The sequence below is a fragment of the Erythrolamprus reginae genome, chromosome 1 (assembly GCF_031021105.1).
Source record: "Erythrolamprus reginae isolate rEryReg1 chromosome 1, rEryReg1.hap1, whole genome shotgun sequence".
In the NCBI taxonomy this organism is placed as follows: Eukaryota; Metazoa; Chordata; class Lepidosauria; order Squamata; family Dipsadidae; genus Erythrolamprus; species Erythrolamprus reginae.
The window spans coordinates 237,947,005-237,969,456 of NC_091950.1; the positions used below are offsets into that span (position 1 = coordinate 237,947,005).

The following is a 22,452-nucleotide window of genomic DNA, read 5'->3' on the forward strand; positions in this document are numbered from 1 at the left end:
GGCCTAGGGGGAAGTGTATCTCAGTTCCCCCATGCCTGGCGGCAGAGGTGGGTTTTAAACAGCTTTCGAAAGGCAAGGAGGATGGGGGCAATTCTAATCTCTGGGGAGAGTTGGTTCCAGAGGGCCAGGGCCGCCACAGAGAAGGCTCTTCCTCTGGGTCCCGCCAAGCGACATTGTTTGGTTGACGGGACCCGGAGAAGACCCACTCTGTGGGACCTAACTGGTCGCTGGGATTTGTGCAGCAGAAGGCGGTCCCTGAGGTACTTATTTATTTACAGATAGTTAAAACTTTTGCAATACATGGTTGATGTCCCCACCATCTTCACTTCTTTCCCCTCAGTATATCTTTTTCCTTTCATCCTAGATTTGGAAAGACATCTCTGCTTAAACATAAATCCAAGCCAAGTTTTGAAAATAATGGATATGCAGGGCTGAAAATTAAGAGCAAAGTTATTGTCATGTCTCCGGAGAGCCAGCTGCTCTGGTAGTTAAGGTACAATGCAAGAAACTAGGAGACTGTGAGTTCTAGTTGCACTATAGGCATAAAAGCTGGCCAGTCACTCAGTCCTTAATATGAGGCTTCTGTAATAATCAATGGACAAACACCTAGATGATCCTCCCCAAAAACAGACTGTGCACTTTTGGGAAAACTCTACGAGGGAAAAAAACCCACCATATTTCTTCAACTGTCTTGTATAGCTTTTTTATACATTTCTAATGGGTCATAGAACTGAGCCCTGGACAGAGCATGACTAATTTACCTGAATTTCAAATGGGAGAAGTTGGTTCTTATGAACAAGACAGATTAATTGCATTTTATTTTAAGTACCTTGTGAAAAATGACTGCAATAATTCTACAGGGAAAGAAATCAACCAGGCATCCCAAATCATAGGTAATGTTGTGCACAGAAGCTGATGCATGATTACAGTATTCTTCTGCTTCATAAACTGAGAAAAAAATGTATTACAAATTGAAGGACCATAAAATCTAGGATGAAATTCTTGAGTTTTGACTCCAAAATGCATTTATATTTTTTTTCCAAGATTTCGTGTCAAGCCATTTTAATAAAGGTTTAGACTGATATGAACTCCAGTTTGTATGGATTTATGGGCGGTTTACATATTCATTGGTGCAAACAGTGTGAATGGTTAGAGGGTACTTGGCTGGTCCCTACTATTTTGGGTGATGTATATAGGTGCCTGCTCCAGCAAAAAAGCTTAAATGCATTTACAACAGGACAGCAAAAAAGAGGAAAGATTTGCATGTCACATTAAAATATGTTTAATTTGAAAATAATAAAAATAATCTTGAAAAATAAAAATGGAAAAAATAGTAATTTAAATAGAAATAGGCTGTCTCTTGATTACGAAGTACCTTTGGATTTCTATGGATCTCTCAACAAACCCAAATGCTACCTATGAGAAAGTTGCTTGTACTCTCATTTCTCAGGATTCTTTATCTCCATACCCTCATTCCTATCCTCCTTTTCCTCCCACTTAGGACTGTATGACTGTAACTTGTTGCTTGTATCCTAAGATTTTTATTAATATTGACTGTTTCTTCATTGCTTATTTGAAACCCCTATGGCAATCATTAAGCATTGTACCACAATGATTCTTGAAAAATGTATCTTTTTCTTTTATGTACACTGAGAGCATATGCACCAAAGACAAAAATTCCTTGTGTGTCCAATCACACTTGGCCAATAAAGAATTCTATTCATTCTATTATTATACAAAATTTGATCAGATAGAATCCAAGAAAGGAGATTCCCTTCTATTAAACTGGAAACAGATCCTACTCAGTGGTGGGATTCAAATTGTTTTACTACTGGTTCTGTAGGTGTGGTTTGTTGCGTGTGGTGTGGTGTGGTGTGGCTTGATGGGCATGGCTTAGTGGGTGTGGAAAGGGAAGGATTCCCTCCCCACTCCAGGGGGAGGTTACTACAAAATCCCCTTTCAGCTTGGACTAGGGAGGCAGAGAAAAATGGGGATGGGGCCAGTCAGAGGTGGTATTTACAGGTTCTCTGAACTACTCAAAGTTTTTGCTAACAGTTCTCCAGAACTGGTCAGAACCTGCTGAATCCCACCTCTGATCCTACTTCACATGGGAAAGGAATTCTGATGAACAGAGAAAGGGGGGGAAAGTTTCTTCATATTACAAAATCGCCAGAGGAAATAAACATTATTCCAGCTTGAAAAAAGAGCGAGGATGTAGAAAAGAAAGGCTTCATTATAATACCTGCAAATGCTAAAGCAATCTTCTTTTTCTATGAGAGAACGATAATTAAGGTATTCTTGCCTTGACAGCATAGAACTGATATAACACCACCTCCGAGGTGGGAATGAATCACTCATTGTTCAGTTTTCTAGGCCAGCTTTCCTTTTGTCTGAAGGATTATTTCCTTAATTTGTATTTAAATTTCTAAAGCACTCAGTGGGGTGTACAATAAAACAGAAACAAGCAATGTTTTGAAAGCATGAGGACATATCTGGTGTTTGGGAGAGGGGGTGGGTGGGAGATGAAGGCTTCAGAGGACAAGACTAAAGATACCTTGTATCTCTATTTCTTTTCCACTATATTAACCTTCATTGTGTATTATTGTGTATTGGACAAAATAAATAAATAAATAAGTATTACCTCTGTAGGCAAGTCCAACAACCTTTATTTATTTTGTGGGCTTAGGAGGAATTCCTGGGGTTTTCCTACTATTCAAAAGTCAAAACCTGGTAATTTCGGTCGGGGTCGTGTTTAAGAGGCACAGAAAGTTGACTTGGGGAATTACAAACGGCCTCAGTTGTCTCCTCAGTGATACTTTCATACAAACATCATAAAAAAATTCTTAAAACAAACACATAGCAATATTTCATCTCATTTAATTTCATTCTCAAGAAGGAATCTGAACTCTCAGCAAACTTTGCAGGATGGCTGTACAGGGAGAGCCTGATTAATTTTTGGCATTAAAATTTGGAATTAGGGAGGATCTTTTAAATTATTCCATGGTATTATTATAGTTTGTATAATTTTGTAAGCCGTCTGAGGGTGACCGTGTATGAGTTGAATTGCCATATGAATTTATGATGAAAACACGGCAGAAGAGAAAATAATCAAATTCATTAAAAAAAACCCTATGTAATCTTGATTTTTAGAATATAGGGTGGCTCCTAAAGTAACATTTTATTCACATGTTTTGGGCAATGGGAATCAGTTCTCTCAGCATTCTCTTACAACCGTCCCTTTTCTAAAAAGAAAATATTATGGGTATTATTTGATAGTCCTTTATCCAATAACGCAGGGCATTCAAACTTGCAGCCAGTGGACCAAACATGCCATGCACAGGCCACACCCACGCCCGATTCAGCAAAGGGGGAAAAGTTCCAAAATGTCACATGACGCCACCGTGATGACGTGAGTTTGACACCCCTGCAATAAAGTAAACAGTGCTTTCCAATGATAGCAAAGAATAAACACACAGAGATAAACATACACGGAATGTGACAATTGGCCATCATAAAATATAATGGCTTTGTGAATCATTCATAATCAGTTGTAGAAAACATGATCCACATAAATAGATGCTCTTAATAGCATCTTAATATTTTATGTTCTATGCTTGTCCACAATACTGCTACTGTAAAATAGCTGGTTTAAAAAACAAATAAACATGTTAAATAAAAACAAACACCCTCCCCAAATCTTGAATATATTATGAAAGATAAATGGGAGTTGCCATATTTAATATTTAATGAGTGGCAGTTTCTCATTATCTGTGGAATGAGTTTTAAATAGCTTCTCCATCAGGCTCTAGAAAAATCACTGTATTGCTAATGGAAACATATGAAAGAAAATAGGACAAATGAGTCATCAAAAATGATAAGAGTGCACCAAAATGGCAAAATATAGACAAATAACACATGGCATTATCTTGCTCGTTATGCACATCTAATTTGGAAAGCAATATTAAAAATGATAGCGTAGGATGATAAATATGTTCTACACACACACACACACACACACACACACACACACACACACACAAATAAAAACATTAGTTCTGTGTTCTGAATAAATGGTTAGATACTTTGGGAAAGCCCAAAATAAAATCTTAATTTCTTTGTGCAAATACTGGTGGTAATATACTGTACTATCAGTGAAGGGCTACCAAAATTTTTACTACCACACTGTGGGCGTGACTTATATAGGACATCTTGCATTTTTTTCAACATCTTTCAATGCAAATTAGGTGCTCTGGGATGGAGCTCCATTTTCGCTATTCCCCCCCCCCACATCCAGACAGTAGCCCACCCTGTGTACAATACAAAATGAGCGGAGGGGGATAATCAATAGAGGCATCACAAAACTTGGTACTAGCAGCCTAGGGGAGAATTCTATAGATGAAAGCAGAAAATAAAAAGGAAAGAAGGAATTTCTTTCTCTTAATTCTGACAGTGGATCACATAGAAAACTAGGCATTCAAAACTTTGCACCAAGTTCTGGTAGCCAGAACATCAAGACAAATCAGAGTAGTTGTCCTCCTTCTTTCTTTTCCATTAGAATTTTACAAGTTGCAGCAGGTAGAGTGCTGTACTGCAGGCCACTGAAGCTGACTGTAGATCCTACTGTAGGTCAGCGGTTCAAATCTCATCACCGGCTCAAGGTTGACTCAGCCTTCCATCCTTCCGAGGTGGGTAAAATGAGGAGCTGGATTATGGGGGCAATATGCTGGCTCTGTTAAAAAGTGCTATTGCTAACATGTTGTAAGCCGCCCTGAGTCTAAGGAGAAGGGCGGCATAAAAATCAAATAAATAAATAAATACATTTTATTCTCAGTTGTTCCTATTTTATAAAGTGCCGTAGTGAGTTGCCTGAGTAAGGAGTAGTTCAGGGGTGGATTCCACTTAACCTTCCCTAGCAGTTTGCACTGCAACAGAAGTGTGGGTTTTGTGCACGTACTTCTCTTTCACACTCCCCATCACATCATGCGAATGACTCTCTGTACATACGCAGAAGGGTTATTTGCCCACGGTGGCGAGTGGAGAACCGTTTGGCAAGCGGATGCAAATTTCCACCACCGATACAGGTGAACTGGTCTAAACTGGCAGCAACCTAATACTGGAGTAGTGGTTACTTAAATATGTCATCTCCATGAAGATGATTTCACCATCTACCCACCTCACCAGCTTGACAGTACAGAATAGACAGTACCCACCTCACCAGCTTGAGTACAGAATAGACAGTAGCCACAAAACATAATTTTGTTCCTCTTCCTAGGCTAGGGAAATTGGAAGAGTTGTCTTCACATAAGCTTTAGGCTAGTTCGTGTATTATCTTTGGCAAGCCTTGAAGTTGTAAAGTAAATACAATTAGATTTCCTCCCCTGGCTCACCAGACCAGAAGTATAAAAACAAAGTGTAATGTCTCAAGTTCGTTTTAAGAATGAATCCTTCTTTCTTACAAGTTTGGAATGCTTACAAGTTGCATAGTAGTTGTTTCAGTGGGGGTATTATCCTGTGCTTAATTAGTTTGCCTACTGCAATCTTGGCACTAGATTCCCAAAGACAAAAAGGGGGGGGGGGAGAGGAAAAAGGAAACAAAAAAAACCACCTCTGAAAATCTGTCTTGATTTCTGGAACTTATTATATTGTCTTAGAGGAATAAGAATCTTTGAACATGACTCATAAAGCTACATAAGCTCTTTTCTTTCAGACATAGAAGTGAATGTCCCTTAGCTGTGTAAAGTTGTATGGTTCCCTGGATTGAATCCTTTAGTAACTAACAAGGGTAGGAGCTTTACGTAAGAAGCCTTATTCCCATTCATTCATTCATTCATTCATTCATTCATTCTCTATAGCTGTCCAACTCAACCAAGAAATTTGGGAAGCTTACAATTCTAAAATTCTAAAATAACCAAAACAATTTAAAAAATGTTAAAAACAATAAAATACAAAATAAATAAATATAACAGCAGTCATGCTGATTAATCAACTAATAATGAAGCCAAGTAAGAGGGCCCTTCACACATTCTCAACCCCAGGCATGGGTACATAGCCAATTTGGATTATTCATTTGAATTACTTAAAGTCTTCTCAACTTCTTTGCCTATCAAAAACTTAGGCAAATGTTCAAAATCAGCATTTTCTTCAATATGTGCCTCTAATTACTGAGCACTTCACATACAGCTACTTGAAAAGACTTCAGCATCCCTTGAAAGAATATTAGCCACTGCTGAATACAGATACAGCAGCTACCATATTTTCCTTCAAAAATAAAGGTTTTTTGTTTCCTTTGTACTTTATTTGAATTATTTCTCCTAAAGCTTTCAAATAACCAAACAACTGAATGATTTAAGAATCTATTCAGATCTGCAATGTGCATCTTACAAAACTTTGCACTCCTCTGGAATTATACAATTAAAAACTAGTTGAGACAGACACAGGGTTTAAATAAAACATATCCCCCCTTATATCTTCTCAATTTCAACTTAGTATATAGGGAAGCAGAAATATTTCCTATATAATTTTCCCATAGGAACCTAAGCTTCATGAACACCTGGAAATAAAATAATTGGTACCTTAATTTTAAGATTAATTAACATATGATTTAATTTAGTTGACCTTCAAATGCACAATTACTTTTATTAAGTTGTAATGAATTAAAATTAGTATATTATGCAGAGGGGGTACATAATTTGACACATACTATCCCCCCCCCCACTATATAGTTAAATCAGAACATGAAGGAACTGATAATGAAGGTGACTGCTAATGTGAGGCAAAAGCTTTCTCCTCGAGGTCATATATTTAAAAGAGCTATGGACTAATGATAAATGTCAGTTTTAAATCTGGAAAGGACCTGTATCAGCCATCCTTAGTCATGTAAATTGGGGTCACAAGTCCCTGAATTTTCAGCCCTGTGTTGTCATCCTTAACATATCTAGACAAAAGCAGATGAGGATGGCTGTCCTCAATAGTTTCATGTATATGACATTTATATAAAATTCTTTGTTGCATAAAACAAGTGCTAGTAATTTCAACAGAACCCAGACTGTGCCAGATCTCCCTGGTAAAGTTGTGTTTGGTTGAAGTATGGTGGTTAGATGATTATTGCTTGCCCCTGCATGCTTTGAAACTTCATTTTATTTTTGGATCCAGAATGTTGTACAACTCTAGTGTACCGGTATCTATCTTTTAAAAAAGGTTATATAATATGTATTAAAATGTAGAAATAAATAAGTTATTTGCATGCATTAATTTGCACAGAGTGAGAAAGATTACATTTCATTTTGAACTGTCATTACTCAGTTTGGGATATTTTTAAATATGCAAGTTCATTATTCTTTGTGATTTTCTACTTTAAATCTGCATCTCACTTAAAAGAAAAAGATATGATATTTTTTATAATCCACTGACAGTATGAAAGCTTATTTCAGAAACCAATGACGTACAATTGTACATTCATGAGACATATTCAATCATAAATTCTATAATAATTTGAAAACAGTGAACTATTAATGGTTGAGAGTGACTCATTTTAACTGCTAAATCTTTATAGGGTACTATATTATTGTTTTTCAGAGCTTAAATTAATCTGAAACAAGTGCTTTTCTTCTGTGTGTGTGATTTCATACTGAGACAGCTGCATTCATTCATTAATAGTTAGCTTTGGGTTAACTTTGCCCTGAAGAAAGCGTTTGAACCAGAATTGGTCTGTTGGAGATGAACCTGAGTGGTCGGGGAGAAATTACAGAGCAATTGGGATTTTCCTGCAAAAAGACAAGCCAAATAAAGCCAGGCCAGATGGTAGATCTGAACATTACAAGACTAGTCTCAAGTGTAGGACAAAGAAACCGAACAAGCTGCAGGGATTGCAAAGTATCGTATTGCTGGTGGAAGCCGTATACTGACCTGGGAGGGAAATGGTCTGAATAAATATGAACCTATTTACAAACACTACCTTGTTTAAATAATTAATAAACATGAGATGCCCCTGTTCAGATTCTGTGTAACAATCAAGGCGGGGGGAAGTGTAAAGACATAGGAAGAACAGCAACAACTCATAAATGGCGGAGTGGTATACCATGTTTCTTTCTTTTCTTTTTTTTTTACAGCCTTCATCAGATTCTACTTTGTTTCACGGATACTTTAAATGAAAATAGAAAAATAGAGAAAGATAGCTTTCTTTCTTTGATTTAGAATTTGGAGGATTCTATATCCAGAATTGGAATTAAATGACATCAAAAGTATCATTTTTGTCCTAATCAAACCAGTGATTTTTCTCTGTGTGAAAAATTGTGTTGCTGTGACTGAAGTTGTGTGCACATTGTACGAATAATACCATCGTGTGCAGGTAATCCTCCACTTACAACAGTTCATTTTGTGACCATTCAAAGGTATAACAGCACTGAAAAAAGTGACCAATGACTATTTTTCACACTTATGACCTTTGTAGTGACCTTATGCTCATGTGATCAAAATTCAGACGTGTGGCAATGTGTTCAATACTTATGACCGTTGCCGAGTCTCAAGATCAAGTGTTCACTTTTTGCAACCTTTTGCCAAGCAAAATAAATAGGGAAGCCAGATTCAATTAACAACCGTGCCACGAACTTATCAACTGCAGTGAGTCACTTAACAGGAAGGGTCATAAAATAGGGCAAAACTCATTTAACTGATGTCTCACTTAGCCACAGAAATTATACAAAAGATACATGTCTTTGGTTGCAAAACTAGCCTCTCCATCTTCTGGACATTGACTCTCCTGAGGATGCCCGTGCATCATATTGTGGTAATTTACTTATTGGGCAACTTGTCAATGTCAAGAATAGAAAAAAAAACCTATAAAAAAACATTGCTGAAGTGCAAGAAAACTTTAATTATGATTTCAGCCGTTCCAACTTGTCAGCATTTGTCCTTGGAGTGGAAGATGATGATGAGGCGTCTCTCTGTATTTTATATAAACTGGAAAGTGTTCCAGTTGGAAAAAAAATGCCATCTAAGGGTTCCCTCACCCTCCGTGAAATTACTTAGCCCATATCCCAAAGATGGATGGATCAAAGTAAGCAGATAGGGAAATGTTATAAAAACTGTTCTGCTGATCAGTCTTTACTAATCAAAGTAGTTTTTTTCTGCTGCTGCTTCCAAGGAAATCCTGCCATGTTCAGGACTTTCGGTTTTTATTATTATTACAGTCATAGACTAGAACAAATAAAAACAACAAGTTAAAAACTGTGTTTATTACAACTGGTTATAGCAACAGAATTTTGCAGGACTCTGTTTTATTCCTCCCATCCTTTATTCTTATGTGAATTCAGAAAGTGTCTAACTGAGCTTTGTGCAAATGGCTTCTTCGTGTTTTGGATTCAAATCACACTTTTCTACTTGTAGCTCTGATAATGGATCAGGTCTATCACTGTTATGATCACCTTTTTCACTTGCTACATGTGATTGAACTGTCATTCTTATGAAACTGCCTCCCCCTGAAATACAGGCAGCCCAAATCTTATTGGTCTTTCAAAAGGTTGCAAACCTGGGATTGTTGACGGACCTCTGGCATGGATGTAATTTTGCTTGATGTTGATAACAAAAAATTTAGGCAACATGACCCAATTTCTTTTGAGTTATATTGTCACTTTTTTGATTAGGTTTCATGTTCCCTGCCCAGACTTCCTTGGGAAAATAGGCAGCTTTACAAATGCAATAAATAAATATATTACACCACACAATGCATTAATTGCTCCACTCTGCTTGTTTGAATGCTGTATGCTGATACAGAAAGACCTTGGTTTGAATTATTCAAAGCTACAATTTTTAAAATTGTGTTCCATGCTCATTACTGATGGATCCAGAAGAATGAAAAGAAAGTGTTCCCAATTAATGCAGTAACGTCATGTCAGAGCAGTAGGATTCTATACTTCATTCCTTGTTGAAAGATGAGCAACCCAAGAGGGTAAAACTCAGCTGGAAAGATTAAATTAGGTATCAGCTCTCTGTTGTTTGCCCCTTATGCCTTGATTTTTAAGTATTAATCAAAGACTAAAGCACGTCTAAAAACAACCCGCCTAGAAAAACTGCAGGTACTTATCTGTGTCATCGCCAGGAATCAGGACTACAAAACAAATAACAAACAAACCAAACACACACACACACAAAAGGACCAAATAGAGTGCCCAACACAGTCTGTCATAAATGAGGAGGACCTTCCCTCAGCTCCACCTTGGATAGTAAATTTTGTTTTCTTTCTTTTCAGATCACAGCAGACTGGATCAAATGCTGCTGTCATGGAAGCAAACATACATTTACGGATGTGAGCATTCCCACAGATATGTGCCTCGCAGTTGCCTATGACCCACAAGATATTTTTTTATGGGAAATCTATAATAACTGCAGTTGAAAATGCATGCCATCGATCCCCGCTGGCAACTATGATGCCAAGTGGTTCATTAAAAAGGCTTTTCTAAAAGACATCCCAGAAGTACTTATCTGACATCTGGCCTTTAAAGCTTGAGCGTGGGTTTTCGTAGGCTTAACAGAAAATATTGCTTTTTAAAATCCCCTTGGAGGATTTGATTTTTTTCTTAGCCGGTTTTGTGATCTGTACCTTTTTCCTTGTCGAGGTTCTCTCCTCCATCTGCTGGGCTGCTTGGAATTGTAGATCCTGCCTCATCTGTTTTGAAAAGAAAGACATGATAAATATTGGGATTTAATTTGAATGCAGTAATGATTGTAAATGGTTGCACCTGCACTGAAATATATAGGTTATGTGTTTCATTAGCTGAAATCCCCTTTTCTTTTCTTTCAGGGAACAATAATCAGAGTGAGATTTGTAAACACGCTCAATTTCCATACAGATTTAAATGGTCAGGAGCACAGGGCAACAATATTTTGTATAATTGAATTTTAAGTTCTACTTAAAGTCATTCTACTTTGTACTATCCTTGACTAAATATTTAGTTTTATAAGTTTTTTTTAACTGTGAATAATGACAAGTTCTTCCTCATTCTGTCCATTCTACCATTTACTCACCCTTCTGGTGTCCACCACCACCACCCCCTTATGCAGAGGAAAAACAGTTTGTAGAAAGTATTTTATGTTGGAATATAACACTGCTCCTTCCTATAATGATCTTTGGTCTTAAACTGCAACTTTTGCTGTTTACAAAACAAAACAGCAAACATGTGAGATGGGGGAGGATATGAAGTTGTATGGAACATTTGCCTCTGATTCTATGCATGCATGTCTGTGTGTGTTATGTGCGTGAGAGAGTGTGTTTGTGTATGTGTGTACATATGTGTATGTGCGTGCGTATATACTTTCATTATAATCAGCAAAATATGTTATACATACATACAAACACACACATGTATCTATATCTATATCTATATCTATATCTATATCTATATCTATATCTATATCTATATCTAGATCTAGATCTAGATCTAGATATAGATATAGATATATAGATATAGATATAGATATATAGATATAGATATATATCTAAATCTAGATATATGTATATATATGTGTATCTAAGTATATATGTATCTACGTGTAAACCTTTCAGGAAAAAAGTGTGTGAAAATATTTACAGCAAAATGATAACGCTGTAATAATAACAAAGTGCAATAATTTGTTAAAGTCCTTGCTCACTGGGAAGAAACAAAATTTCAAACATAGATTTCATTAAAAAAAACCCTCTAAGATAATTAATATTTTGAAAAATGGCATCTTCTGACTAAATAAAATCATTGTAATGTTCAAAGAAAATAATAAAACATTTTTTGGCCACCATATGTCCATGGTAGCAGATTTTGATGGGCAGATTAAAGAAATGTGGCCCTAAAACAGTTTAGTACAGGGATATCAAACATGCAGCCTGTGGGATGGATGCATCACATATTGACCATGCCCAAGCCTGGTTTAGTGAAGGGGGGAAAAGTCCCGATGTCACATGACACCGCCATGACGACATGGGTTTGAGACCTCTGGTTTAGTGCTTTATGTAAGTGCTTCCTAAATGTTAGTATAATATTCTTGGTTGGGTAGGAGAAAAGGACTCAGTGAGTCTTCGAAAGGATATCTATTTCACAGGAATAAATCATCTAAATCAATGATTCTCAATTATTTTCTGTTACACCCCCCTCCCCAAGAAGAAGTAAACATTTCGTGTCCCTCCCAACTTTCTGCCGTGACTGTAAATACATTTACTATTTAGGTGGGGTGCACGTCTCACTTTGGGCTGCAATTTGGGTGTCACAGGTCAGGTGGGACGGGCCACAAGATGCACGTCTACCTGACACTTATACTGGTACCTCCATTGCATTCCTCGGTGTTGTGTCCAGAGCAGTCCATTCTAAAAAAAAAGTCTCGTGAGTTCGAGAAGTTTGATTGAACTCGCGAGACCTTTTTTTTTAGAACAGGTTGTCCTGGACACAACGTTGAAGAACAGGATGGGGGTACTGGTACAAGTGTCAGATAGGAAGTGCGTCCTACTCCCTGCAGCAAAAAAAGCACATTCTCCAGGGTCACGTGTCCCCCTGGATTCGCTCTATTCTCCCCAGTGGGGCACGCCCCACTATTTGTGTATCACTGATCTAAATCTTCATTCCTACAGGAATGAAGGAAGGAAATCTGATACAGAAACTTTGAATCTTCCCCTTACATTATATAACTTGAAGATAAAGCAGTCAAGAAAGCAGTTAATTGGAAGCCATACTTCCAATTCTTCCATATTTTAAAATGATGGGGGATTTTTTTAACAACCATCTCAATGAAATTAAAGTGTGTGACTGCACATGTGCAGATGCTGGCCAAGAAAACATTGAGGGACATGGGAACCGTGGGATAAATGGTACAGGTGGATCCAGAATAGAACTCAAAGAAATGCTAAGAGAATCATACAAACTTACATTAAAACAAATAATGTACACAAAATTTACTCTTTTTCCTATCTTTCTTCTTATTGATGAATGTAATCAAATTAGATATAGGATTTTTACAAACTGAATTGGAAACAGGTAACAATCTGCATGTGATTATTGAGATATTTTTCTTTATTGTAATTAAAAACGAAAATAAAACTTTTTTTTTTTTTTAAAGAAAACACTGAGGAACAATTAGAAAAGTCAGGTGGACAGAAAAAGCCCACCTGCCTCTGAAAGCCTCAAGACAGCCTTGTGCTTGTGAATGAACAGCTGAACAATTGGAGTCAGTGGAATTATTTCAGAGAATGGGTGCAGCGTTTTGGACATAGTGCTTCTCCTCCAGACTGTAACAAGATAACTGGATGAAGGGCATTTTGGTGTAACGTACATTCGACTCCTTAGAAACAGCCACAATGCAGTATACACAGATCGAATGGCTGAATAATGTAGGATGGATAGCTTGGCTGCTTCGCTCTATTGCATTGAGTGATTGGGCCTCTCCTGCTGTAGCTCCCAGGTATTCATAAAAGTTTTCCAACCTGATAGAAACAGTTTCCATAAAGGATGAGTTGTGGTACTTGAAGTAAATATGTGCACGCTACAGAATATAAGCCATTAACCCTGCTTTAGCTGGGTCGGTCAGGACAGTACATCTATGCTATTTGAAGTACATGTAAATAAGCCAATTTATCATGCAACAGTCAGGTTCATATCTTAGAGGATAGGGACATTCATAGCAACATTTTTTTGTCCTTTTAATTATTTTGATAGTTTGGCTATCAAGGCCAAATTACTCAAGACCCACCTTTGTCACCAGGCATGGGGGAGTTAGGATATTCCTTCCCCTAGGCCATTACAAGTTATGTATGGTATGTTTGCTTTTTATAATAAGGGTTTTTAGTTGTTTTATTAAATTGGATTGTTACATGTTGTTTTTTATCATTGTTGTTAGCGGCCCCGAGTCTGCGGAGAGGGGTGGCATACAAATCCAATTAATAATAATAATAATAATAATAATAATAATAATAATAATAATGAGCAAAGACCATCTCCCTACAATATATGGATGTATATAATGTATGGAAAGCAGAATTCCTTCTGACTTTAGCATAACTTTTTTCAATTTCTGTTCAGTTTTAAAAATGCAGTTTCAATTGCAGATATATATCATGTTCAGGGGTGTGTGTGTGTGTGTTTATGAGTTTCAACATTTATTTTCAAGGATTGTATTTGCGTAACCTGGCTCTTTCTTCCTCAAAAGCCAGTAATCCAATTTGTAACCACTGTGTAGAAAAGCAGTTATTCAGAAGCTAAATCAACAGAATAAATGCATTGCAGTTCAGGTTTATTCTCAGCCAAAGAGGTCCTTCATCACTTCAAGCTTATTTTCTACACATTCTTGCCTTCCTTTGATGTCTGAACTTTATACCTTGCTGCTGTAAATACTTTCCACTGAAGAGGTTTCTAGGATCTCATCCACCTTAACAGAATGTGCTGTCAATTACTAACAGGAAACGCTACATTCCAGAGCTGGAAGGAATGCATTCACTCATAATGAATAGCACTTTGGGCTCCAATGGGAAAGCTGCACAAGCCCTGATTTAATCCTGTGGCAATGTACAAACATTGTCAATCAATAGCATCGACTCAGATTATTGCTCACCAAGGTTCATAAAACCTGGCTGATAGAACACTAGATCTCAGCATAATACAAACCTGTTTCTTGGCTCTGATGCTCCAGTTCGTCACTGCTTGGCTTCACTTCTGTGCCATTCTCACCTGCCAGAAAAAAAAAAAGACAGCCATTGAGAGTTATAAACCACATTTCTGATTGTTAAAGCAGACAAAATCAGTAAGAACTGCAGCCAATGTAGCAGGTTGATGGCCCTACATATAATAAACCCAACAAGGAAAGCATAGGTAAGCCAAAAGTAAATGGCAACAATCACAGGATTGGATCCAAAATATAGACAATTTTCGAACTGCTCTATTAATTGTGCCATGATTAGCTTAAATCGTATTGATTCTGATGTATTACTAAACCAGATTCAACACCCCCACTCCCAATAATGAATATTTAACATTCTTATTACTGGCGGAATAGGGAATTGAGTCCATAACATTTTATAGAGTTGCTTTCAATCCTGGAAAAGTTGCGTAGAGAGTCAAAATGCTTTCATACTAGTTGTAGGATTCTATAGTATGCAACATAATTTGCACATGTGGTTTAGGACCAATGTTGTATATATCAACTACAAAAATCAGGAGGACCATGAGATGGTAGCATAAAACTAGAAAGGCAGCTAGATTTTATTGGAATTTAGTTCATGTCTGGAATTTTATTGCCCAGATTTGATTTCCCAGTTATAAGATTTTTATTTGGGTTAAGTTCAACAACAATGTCTATGCATGAGTAGGGGCATTGTAGTTTCCCTCATTGTTATTACCCACATTAGGCTGCTTTGGAAGTTCCACAATTTATCCAAGTTAAAGTGATGCATCCATAAAAGATGAAAGCAGAAAATGAGTAAAAACAACTTGAAATACTACTATTAGTATTAATCCCTAGATCTTTTATTCCTGAGCTTAAATAATTTTTTCTAGAAAATGTATTAATGTGACTACATTCTGAAGAAAGACAAACTAAATGAGGGTTACCAAGTATGCAGAAATTGTGGATAAAATCCTCATTATATACCTAGCTTCATAGCATGGAAGATGCCTTTTAAAATGGATCTATGCTAGCCTTTTACCAAATGACTTTCATTTGCCCTATAAAACATTTTATTTACCCTGTAAGAAATTCTCTAGTAGAGTTTGATCTTTGTCATTTCTGCTGTTCAGTGCTTGGGTTGTCCAACTTTCTTGGGTTGTCCAATTATACACATCTATCTATATCTATTCCCTCTGCTTTTCTTCTTCTTGCTGAAATATTGTACTAATTTTTCCAAAGTCGTGCACTTTGTTTTGATTTATTCTAACTGCTAACTTTATATTTGTAGTAATAATAACAATAACAATAACAACAACAACAATAACAATAATAATAACGGGAATAATTTTATTTCATTCGGTTTCAAGGTTGCCCAACTCTTTAACAGTTCAAATTAAAAAGGGAAGGGAGGGAGGGAAGGGAAGGGTATTTAACTAGTTTGATCATTCCTATTATTTTTTCTGTTAATCTTCAGGAATGCTTTAAACACTTGGATGGTCCCTCGGGCACTGGCGTTATATTAGGTGAGCTTTTTTGTGGGAGTCCACGTTGGTATTCCCTGTTTTATATAGTTGATTTTCCATTGAGACATTGTATTTGTTTTATTTATTTCATTCTTGTACATTACCCAGAGTTGCATTTTTGTGAGTTGGGTGGCCCTACAACTCTTTAAAAAGAGAAAGAGAAAAAGGAAGAAATAATAATAATTACTGCATCTGAATTCCTGAATTCCTCCAAATGCTTGATTTATTACAGAAAATGTGTGACAAATTACTTTAGGGCTGTGTGAAGAGAAAAGGCAAAATGTAGTCCTGTGGCTAAATTTCTCTCACTGCATAATCCTCCCTTCCTTCTACTGACTTTCATTTATTGGCGTTTCAGATCCTAAACATAAAAGTACTGCTTGGGCTCAATGATGTTTCATTCAGAACAGCCAATTTCCAGTCTCTGTTATGAATGAGCCAGATGACCTGTTGCCATTTGTTCAGAGCCCTGTGCTAGAAAGACAGTCACACAGTAAGATGGCACAGTAATTGCTTAAATTATATTGCCAAACTGTTGCCTGTTCATTAAAAAAAAGAAAAGAGAAATGGTATAAACCTCTCTAGGAAATAAATGTAACAAGTTGCAAGTTCTATAAAATGTTTAGTCATTATCAGCCTTTCTTTCCCTTCTAGTCCTGCAGGATTGTTAACGTCTCTCTGCTTCTATACAGCTTCTATAGAATTGCAATGTATGCACCCCTTTCTTTTATCTTCTAAAAGTCTTGACATCAGAAAAGTGCAGAGAAATCTGGCAAATTTTGAAGCAAAGGAAGGAAGAAAAAAAGAGGGACATCTAGACTAAATTAACACTAGCTATGTTTGAATATGATGTTGTAAATAGTTCAAGAAAATCGACTTTTCTTGTCCTTTTTGGGCTGCTGTTGATTAAAAGAGCCAGCAGGTGGAGCTGGTGTAGAGGAATTTATTTTCTTTTAAACTCAGAGGGCCTGCAGTTTTGATCTTCATTCTTCAGAGATCAGCTTCGGGACAAGATTCCCAACTGGTATAAATCAGTCCCTGCACCACATTCCAGGTAGCCATGGTGGGATCCCAGGAACTTTAGTTGGCTTCAACCATTGCATTGCTGATTTTCATTGCCCTAAAAAAATAGCAAACTGCTTTTTTTTTTTTTTTTAGGATTTCAGAGACCTTTCAATCTCTTTCAGATTCTCTTTGATAAATACTTTTACATCTGTTAGTGCTGTACAGGAAACAAGCAAAGCTCAAATAAAATTATGTTCTAATGCAAATGTTATTCTATTTTGGAGCATTATTCTTATCAGTCAAATGTTGGTTGCATCTTTTGTTGTGCAATAGTATTTTTTGGCAATAGTGATTTAAAGCAGTGGGCCAAGTTGGAAGACTTTCACCAATTTATCCATTGTTTTACTATTGTACTTGTTTCCTGGATTATTTATTTGCTTATTTGATAATTGTATGTATGCAGACTGTCTCGTAGTTTTACAGCACCTGCATTACCAATACCTCTTCTTCTTCTATTTTATGCATCTCCATTTTATTTTCTTTAGACTGTTTCTCTCTAAGAGTATTCAATCATTACCATAGAGATGGGGAAATTGGCAGCCCTATCCATTAAAAGGTTAAATTCCACCAATGACCATGATTTGCAGTGAAAATGCCACACATTTGCATTCTGTCTAACAGAGGCCATCTTTTAATAGAAAGGACACTGCTATTTTAATGTTTTCCTCGCTCCATGTCCCTCAGAATTGACTGGAAGTGATGAACAACATGAATAGCAAATCTGTACCATTAATGGAATCCTTTCACATGCATTGAAAGTAGGGTTCTCAGTGTAAGCCTGCTCAGTTTCATTGCCAACTAGTGTTGTGATGGAGTGTGTGGATACTAAGCTTTTTTAAAAAATCTCTACGGCTGCTAAATCACAGGATTTATATTTGTCCTAAAATATACCATGAGGAATACACATTGTTCAAAAAGGGGGCTGGATCCCCTAGCCTGTAGCCCCAAGGTTCTTTACATTCTGCATAAAAAAACAGGAGAGAGAATATCTTTGCAAACTAACATTGGCAGATATGCAAAGGGGAAGACGTTATAGGAGAAGCTTTTCTTTTACCAGACAAATTTAGCACTACGGGGACTTGCCTTAAATCTGCATCTTCTTGCAAAGAATGATGATCTGATCACTCCATAGTCAGATGATAACTGAATGATCAGGTCATCATTCTTTGCAAGAAGATACAGGAGGGAGGGAGGGAAGAAGGAAGGAAGGAAGGAAGGAAGGAAGGAAGGAAGGAAGGAAGGAAGGAAGGAAGGAAGGAATTCCCCCTGAAAATTCCAGGGGGGGGGGAACATTTTCTTTACACTATTCTCTCCTTTAAAACTGCCTCTTTCATGAACAATACCAATAAAAGGAGAAGACATAATTTACTATTTATACAATTCTTTTTTATTTATTTTCCACAGATTTTGCTAGCTAAGGAACTTGCACAGAAGTATTTCAGATCATTCGCAATGACAGCATATCTTTTGCCAGAAGGATGACTACTGCCTTGCAATCAACCTCACCATCACCTTCTGTTTTACTGGAAGTATGCAGAGTAGTCAGATGGCAGTCACTATGGAGGATAGGGGGTCTATTCTAATCCTAACAAAGATTTGATTTGAGCTTGGGATCTTTCAGAATGCTAATAGTGTTTATGGCCTGGCCAGATTAAAGTATTCAGGCATCTAGTTGCTAATGTTACCCTATTAAAATGAAAGAAATTCTGAAGCTGCAAAGTTAGAATTACAGTAGGAACATGGAATATAAGAGCGTGAATACAGGAAAGCTCAACACAGCAAAAAAATGAAATGAAACTACTACAAACTGACAGCATCACTGAATTGTATGGCTTTGGATCAGACACTTTCAATGAGAAGATCTTCATTACTCACGACATGAAAAACTAAGAGGCAACAGCATTGCTTTTACACACGCATGCACACACACACACACACACACACACAGAGACTGCAATGTGATCAATGACTGGACAATATCAATTAGACTCATGGACAACCATGTATGACAACCATTCAAGTTTATGCAACTTATGTGGAAGAAGGGAGCAAAAAGGTAAATAAGAATCAGATTCAAGAATGTTATAAGCAAATTAAGAAACCAAACTTGAAAAATATGGAATGCAGGATTTTTGATACAACATTTTGAAAATAATTATGCAAACAGTGAACACTTTTATGGAAATCACTTTGTTTAGTCTACTTTAAGTTAAAAACAGAAATCTGAGATTTTATAATTTTAGAAATTGAAACTAGAAGAGTTTACAGTCCTCACTAAGCAGCTTACAGAGAGTCCACATATTGCCCCCAACAATCTGGATCCTCATTTTACCGACCTCGGAAGGATGGAAAATTGAGTCAACCTTGAGCCTGGTGAGATTCAATCTGCCAAACTACTGGCAGCCAGTGATGAGCAGACATAGCCTGCAGTACTGCACTCTAACTACTGCGCCACCACAGCTCTATCCCTCCCTCCCTTTCATCTTTCTTCTACTCTTCATCTTCTACCTACTCACTTTGAGCAAGCCAAGGATTGATCATTTATTTATTTATTTATTTTATTGGATTTGTATGCCGCCCCTCTCCGTAGACTCGGGGCGGCTAACAACAGTGATAAAAAACAACATGTAACAATCCAATACTAAAACAACTAAAAAACCCTTATTGTAAAACCAAACATACATACAAACAAACTGTAAAGGCCTAGGGGGAAAGAATATCTCAGTTCCCCCATGCCTGATGGCAGAGGTGGGTTTTAAGGAGCTTATGAAAGGCGAGGAGGGTGGGGGCAATTCTAATCTCCGGGGAAAGTTGGTTCCAGAGGGTTGGGGCCACCACAGAGAAGGCTCTTCCCCTGGGCTCTGCCAGATGGGACCTGGAGAAGGCCCACTCTGTGGGACCTAACTGGTTGCTGGGATTCGTGCATCAGAAGGCGGTCCCTGAGATAATCTGGTCCAGTGCCATGAAGGGCTTTATAGGTCATAACCAACACTTTGAATTGTGACCGGAAACTGATTGGCAACCAATGCAGACTGAGGACCATGCTCTCAGGCTGTCTCCATTCCATCTATTTTTCAAGGATTCTCGGGATATGGTGAACTAATGTGATTCATAAAATTAGGATCAAAATAAAAAGAATTCAAACATCCAGGGTCGATATCTAGATACATGGATGAAAATGAAGATTACAAAAGCCCTGTCTCACAACTTGATCATATCACAACGACTAGAACATGAGTTACCAAGAATAATGCTAAAGGCAGCTGAAAAGCTATTCTAATTAACTTTAGAATGAGCAAATTAATCTTATGTGACTGTAAGTCATACCAGTGATGGAATAACTAGCATGTTTTGCTGTATAAACTATACTAAGGCATGAAATGATACTAAAAACATATGGCTAAAGGCAATTAGTTGTCAATGCATAGACAGGGAAAGGGGAGTCAAAGGAGATAAAAATAGAGAAAGAGGGAAAGGAAATGAGAATAGTTATATTATGCAAATAATACACAGCTCCAAAGGCATTTCTTTTCAGTCCTCAGCAAATATTTTTTTAAAATGTTTGCATATGACAGTTACCCACTGAACATCTTTTATTGATGAAGAATTTCCTAATTACTTCTTTCTACTAACACTGGAAGCAAAGCAAATGGAAGGGGGTTTAATAGTGTATGTCTCATGCAAAAAGGCAAGACTATTTATCTGTTCCCTAACTTCACATTTTTCTCTCATTCGTTTTCTGATCATCAATAGAAAATACAAAATTACCAACTCGCATTTTATCCTGATGCCATATTAGCAATAAAAATATCTTTACCTTCCCTTAGCGTGACAATGTATAACTTTTCTCTAACAGAAGCTAAAAAATTGTTAGATGGCAACTGCCACACGCTATCTTTCATTAACAATAAGTTATGCGTAATGATCTGCTATTCCTTCCAAAGATGGTAGAACATCATATGTCTTTTTTGACTAGGAAATGTAAATAGATCCAAGTTCTATCTAATGTGAAACAGGAACTTCTGAATGCTGCTGTGAGGAGAAAGAACCCATTTAAAAGCAAGAGTTTGCACATAATAATGGCACAGCACAGACAAAATTAGCCCATCTGTTCCTGAAATGCAATTTGCTGCAAGGGCTTTGTTTTCCTTGCCAAACTGGTCACTGACAATTATTAAGGGTCTATTCCCTTCTTAGTTGGGATTTTTTTTTTTGAGTTAAGAGTGGATATTCAAATTTATAACTGGTAAAACAAAAACAATAATACCAATAAATAAATAAATACATCCAGTAATCTTGCTCACAAAGAAGACAAGATTTTTTTTAAAAGGGAAAGAAAAATAGAAATCACAGAAACTTACGAAAACCTGCATATAGTATTTTCTCACACTTTTCTGGAGTTACATTGAGTATGAAAGGAGGTAAGGGTCAATGTTTGCTAAAATAGTAGCCCTACGATGAAACAGTGGATGCAAAAATTAGCAAAAAGCAGAATCACCAAGGTTTTTTGTTTTGTTTTGCAGACATTTCATTACTCAGATATATATATTTTTTCAGTGCTAGAAAGTGCTTTGCTCTCTATATATATACCAGTGATGGCTAACCTTTTTGTTTGTCATGTGCCAAAAGCATGCATGCGTGCGCACACCCATAATACAATGCCCATGCATGTGTGTGCATACCCATAATACAATGCTCCCACGCACCCCCTGTGTTCTTTGCCCACTTCGGCATGCATACACGACACCCACGCACTCTCTCTGCCCCCCATGGATTTGTTTTCCTTTTTAACTTTTTTATTGTTTCTTTTGATGGTGCATAAATGTGGTTTATTTCTTATGTGCCTGGTGATAGTTGATTTGTCCAAATGCCAAGATTCCAGGATATTCTTAGCATTTTGGGATTTGGCATAATCTAGAATGCTCACAATTTTCCAATTGAAACTATGGCTTAGTCTGTCCATTGTGAAATTAAGTTTTCATCATGATTTCTGGCTGCTAGTTGGCGTTCATTTTGCTGGTCCTCTGCTTGTCTGTCCCACATAATGGCTATTGCAGCCTTTATGTTGTAAATGACTCCTGCTTTTCTTATGTTACTGGGTCTTTTTGGTAATCTCCTAGCTATAACAGGAAACAGAGCATTACCACTTTCACTGGCATGGTTCTCCAGAGAATGCTTTGCCACATCACTTTCCAATTTAATTATAACCACAAAAAGCCAAAAATGTTAG

At 37.0% G+C, this 22,452-nt stretch overlaps 1 protein-coding gene across 3 annotated transcripts in view; it reads right to left on the bottom strand.

Annotated features, from left to right (window-relative positions):
- MACROD2 (mono-ADP ribosylhydrolase 2) overlaps positions 1-22,452 on the bottom strand; it is a 1,339,842-nt gene that overhangs the window by 107,329 nt on the left and 1,210,061 nt on the right. For all 3 annotated transcript variants that reach the window (XM_070732607.1, XM_070732608.1, XM_070732606.1), the window contains 2 exons: positions 14,637-14,699; positions 10,598-10,663 (listed from right to left, as the gene is read on the bottom strand). In XM_070732607.1, coding sequence (XP_070588708.1) covers positions 10,598-10,663; positions 14,637-14,699 — 129 coding nt within the window. The remainder of the gene's footprint in view (positions 1-10,597; positions 10,664-14,636; positions 14,700-22,452) is intronic.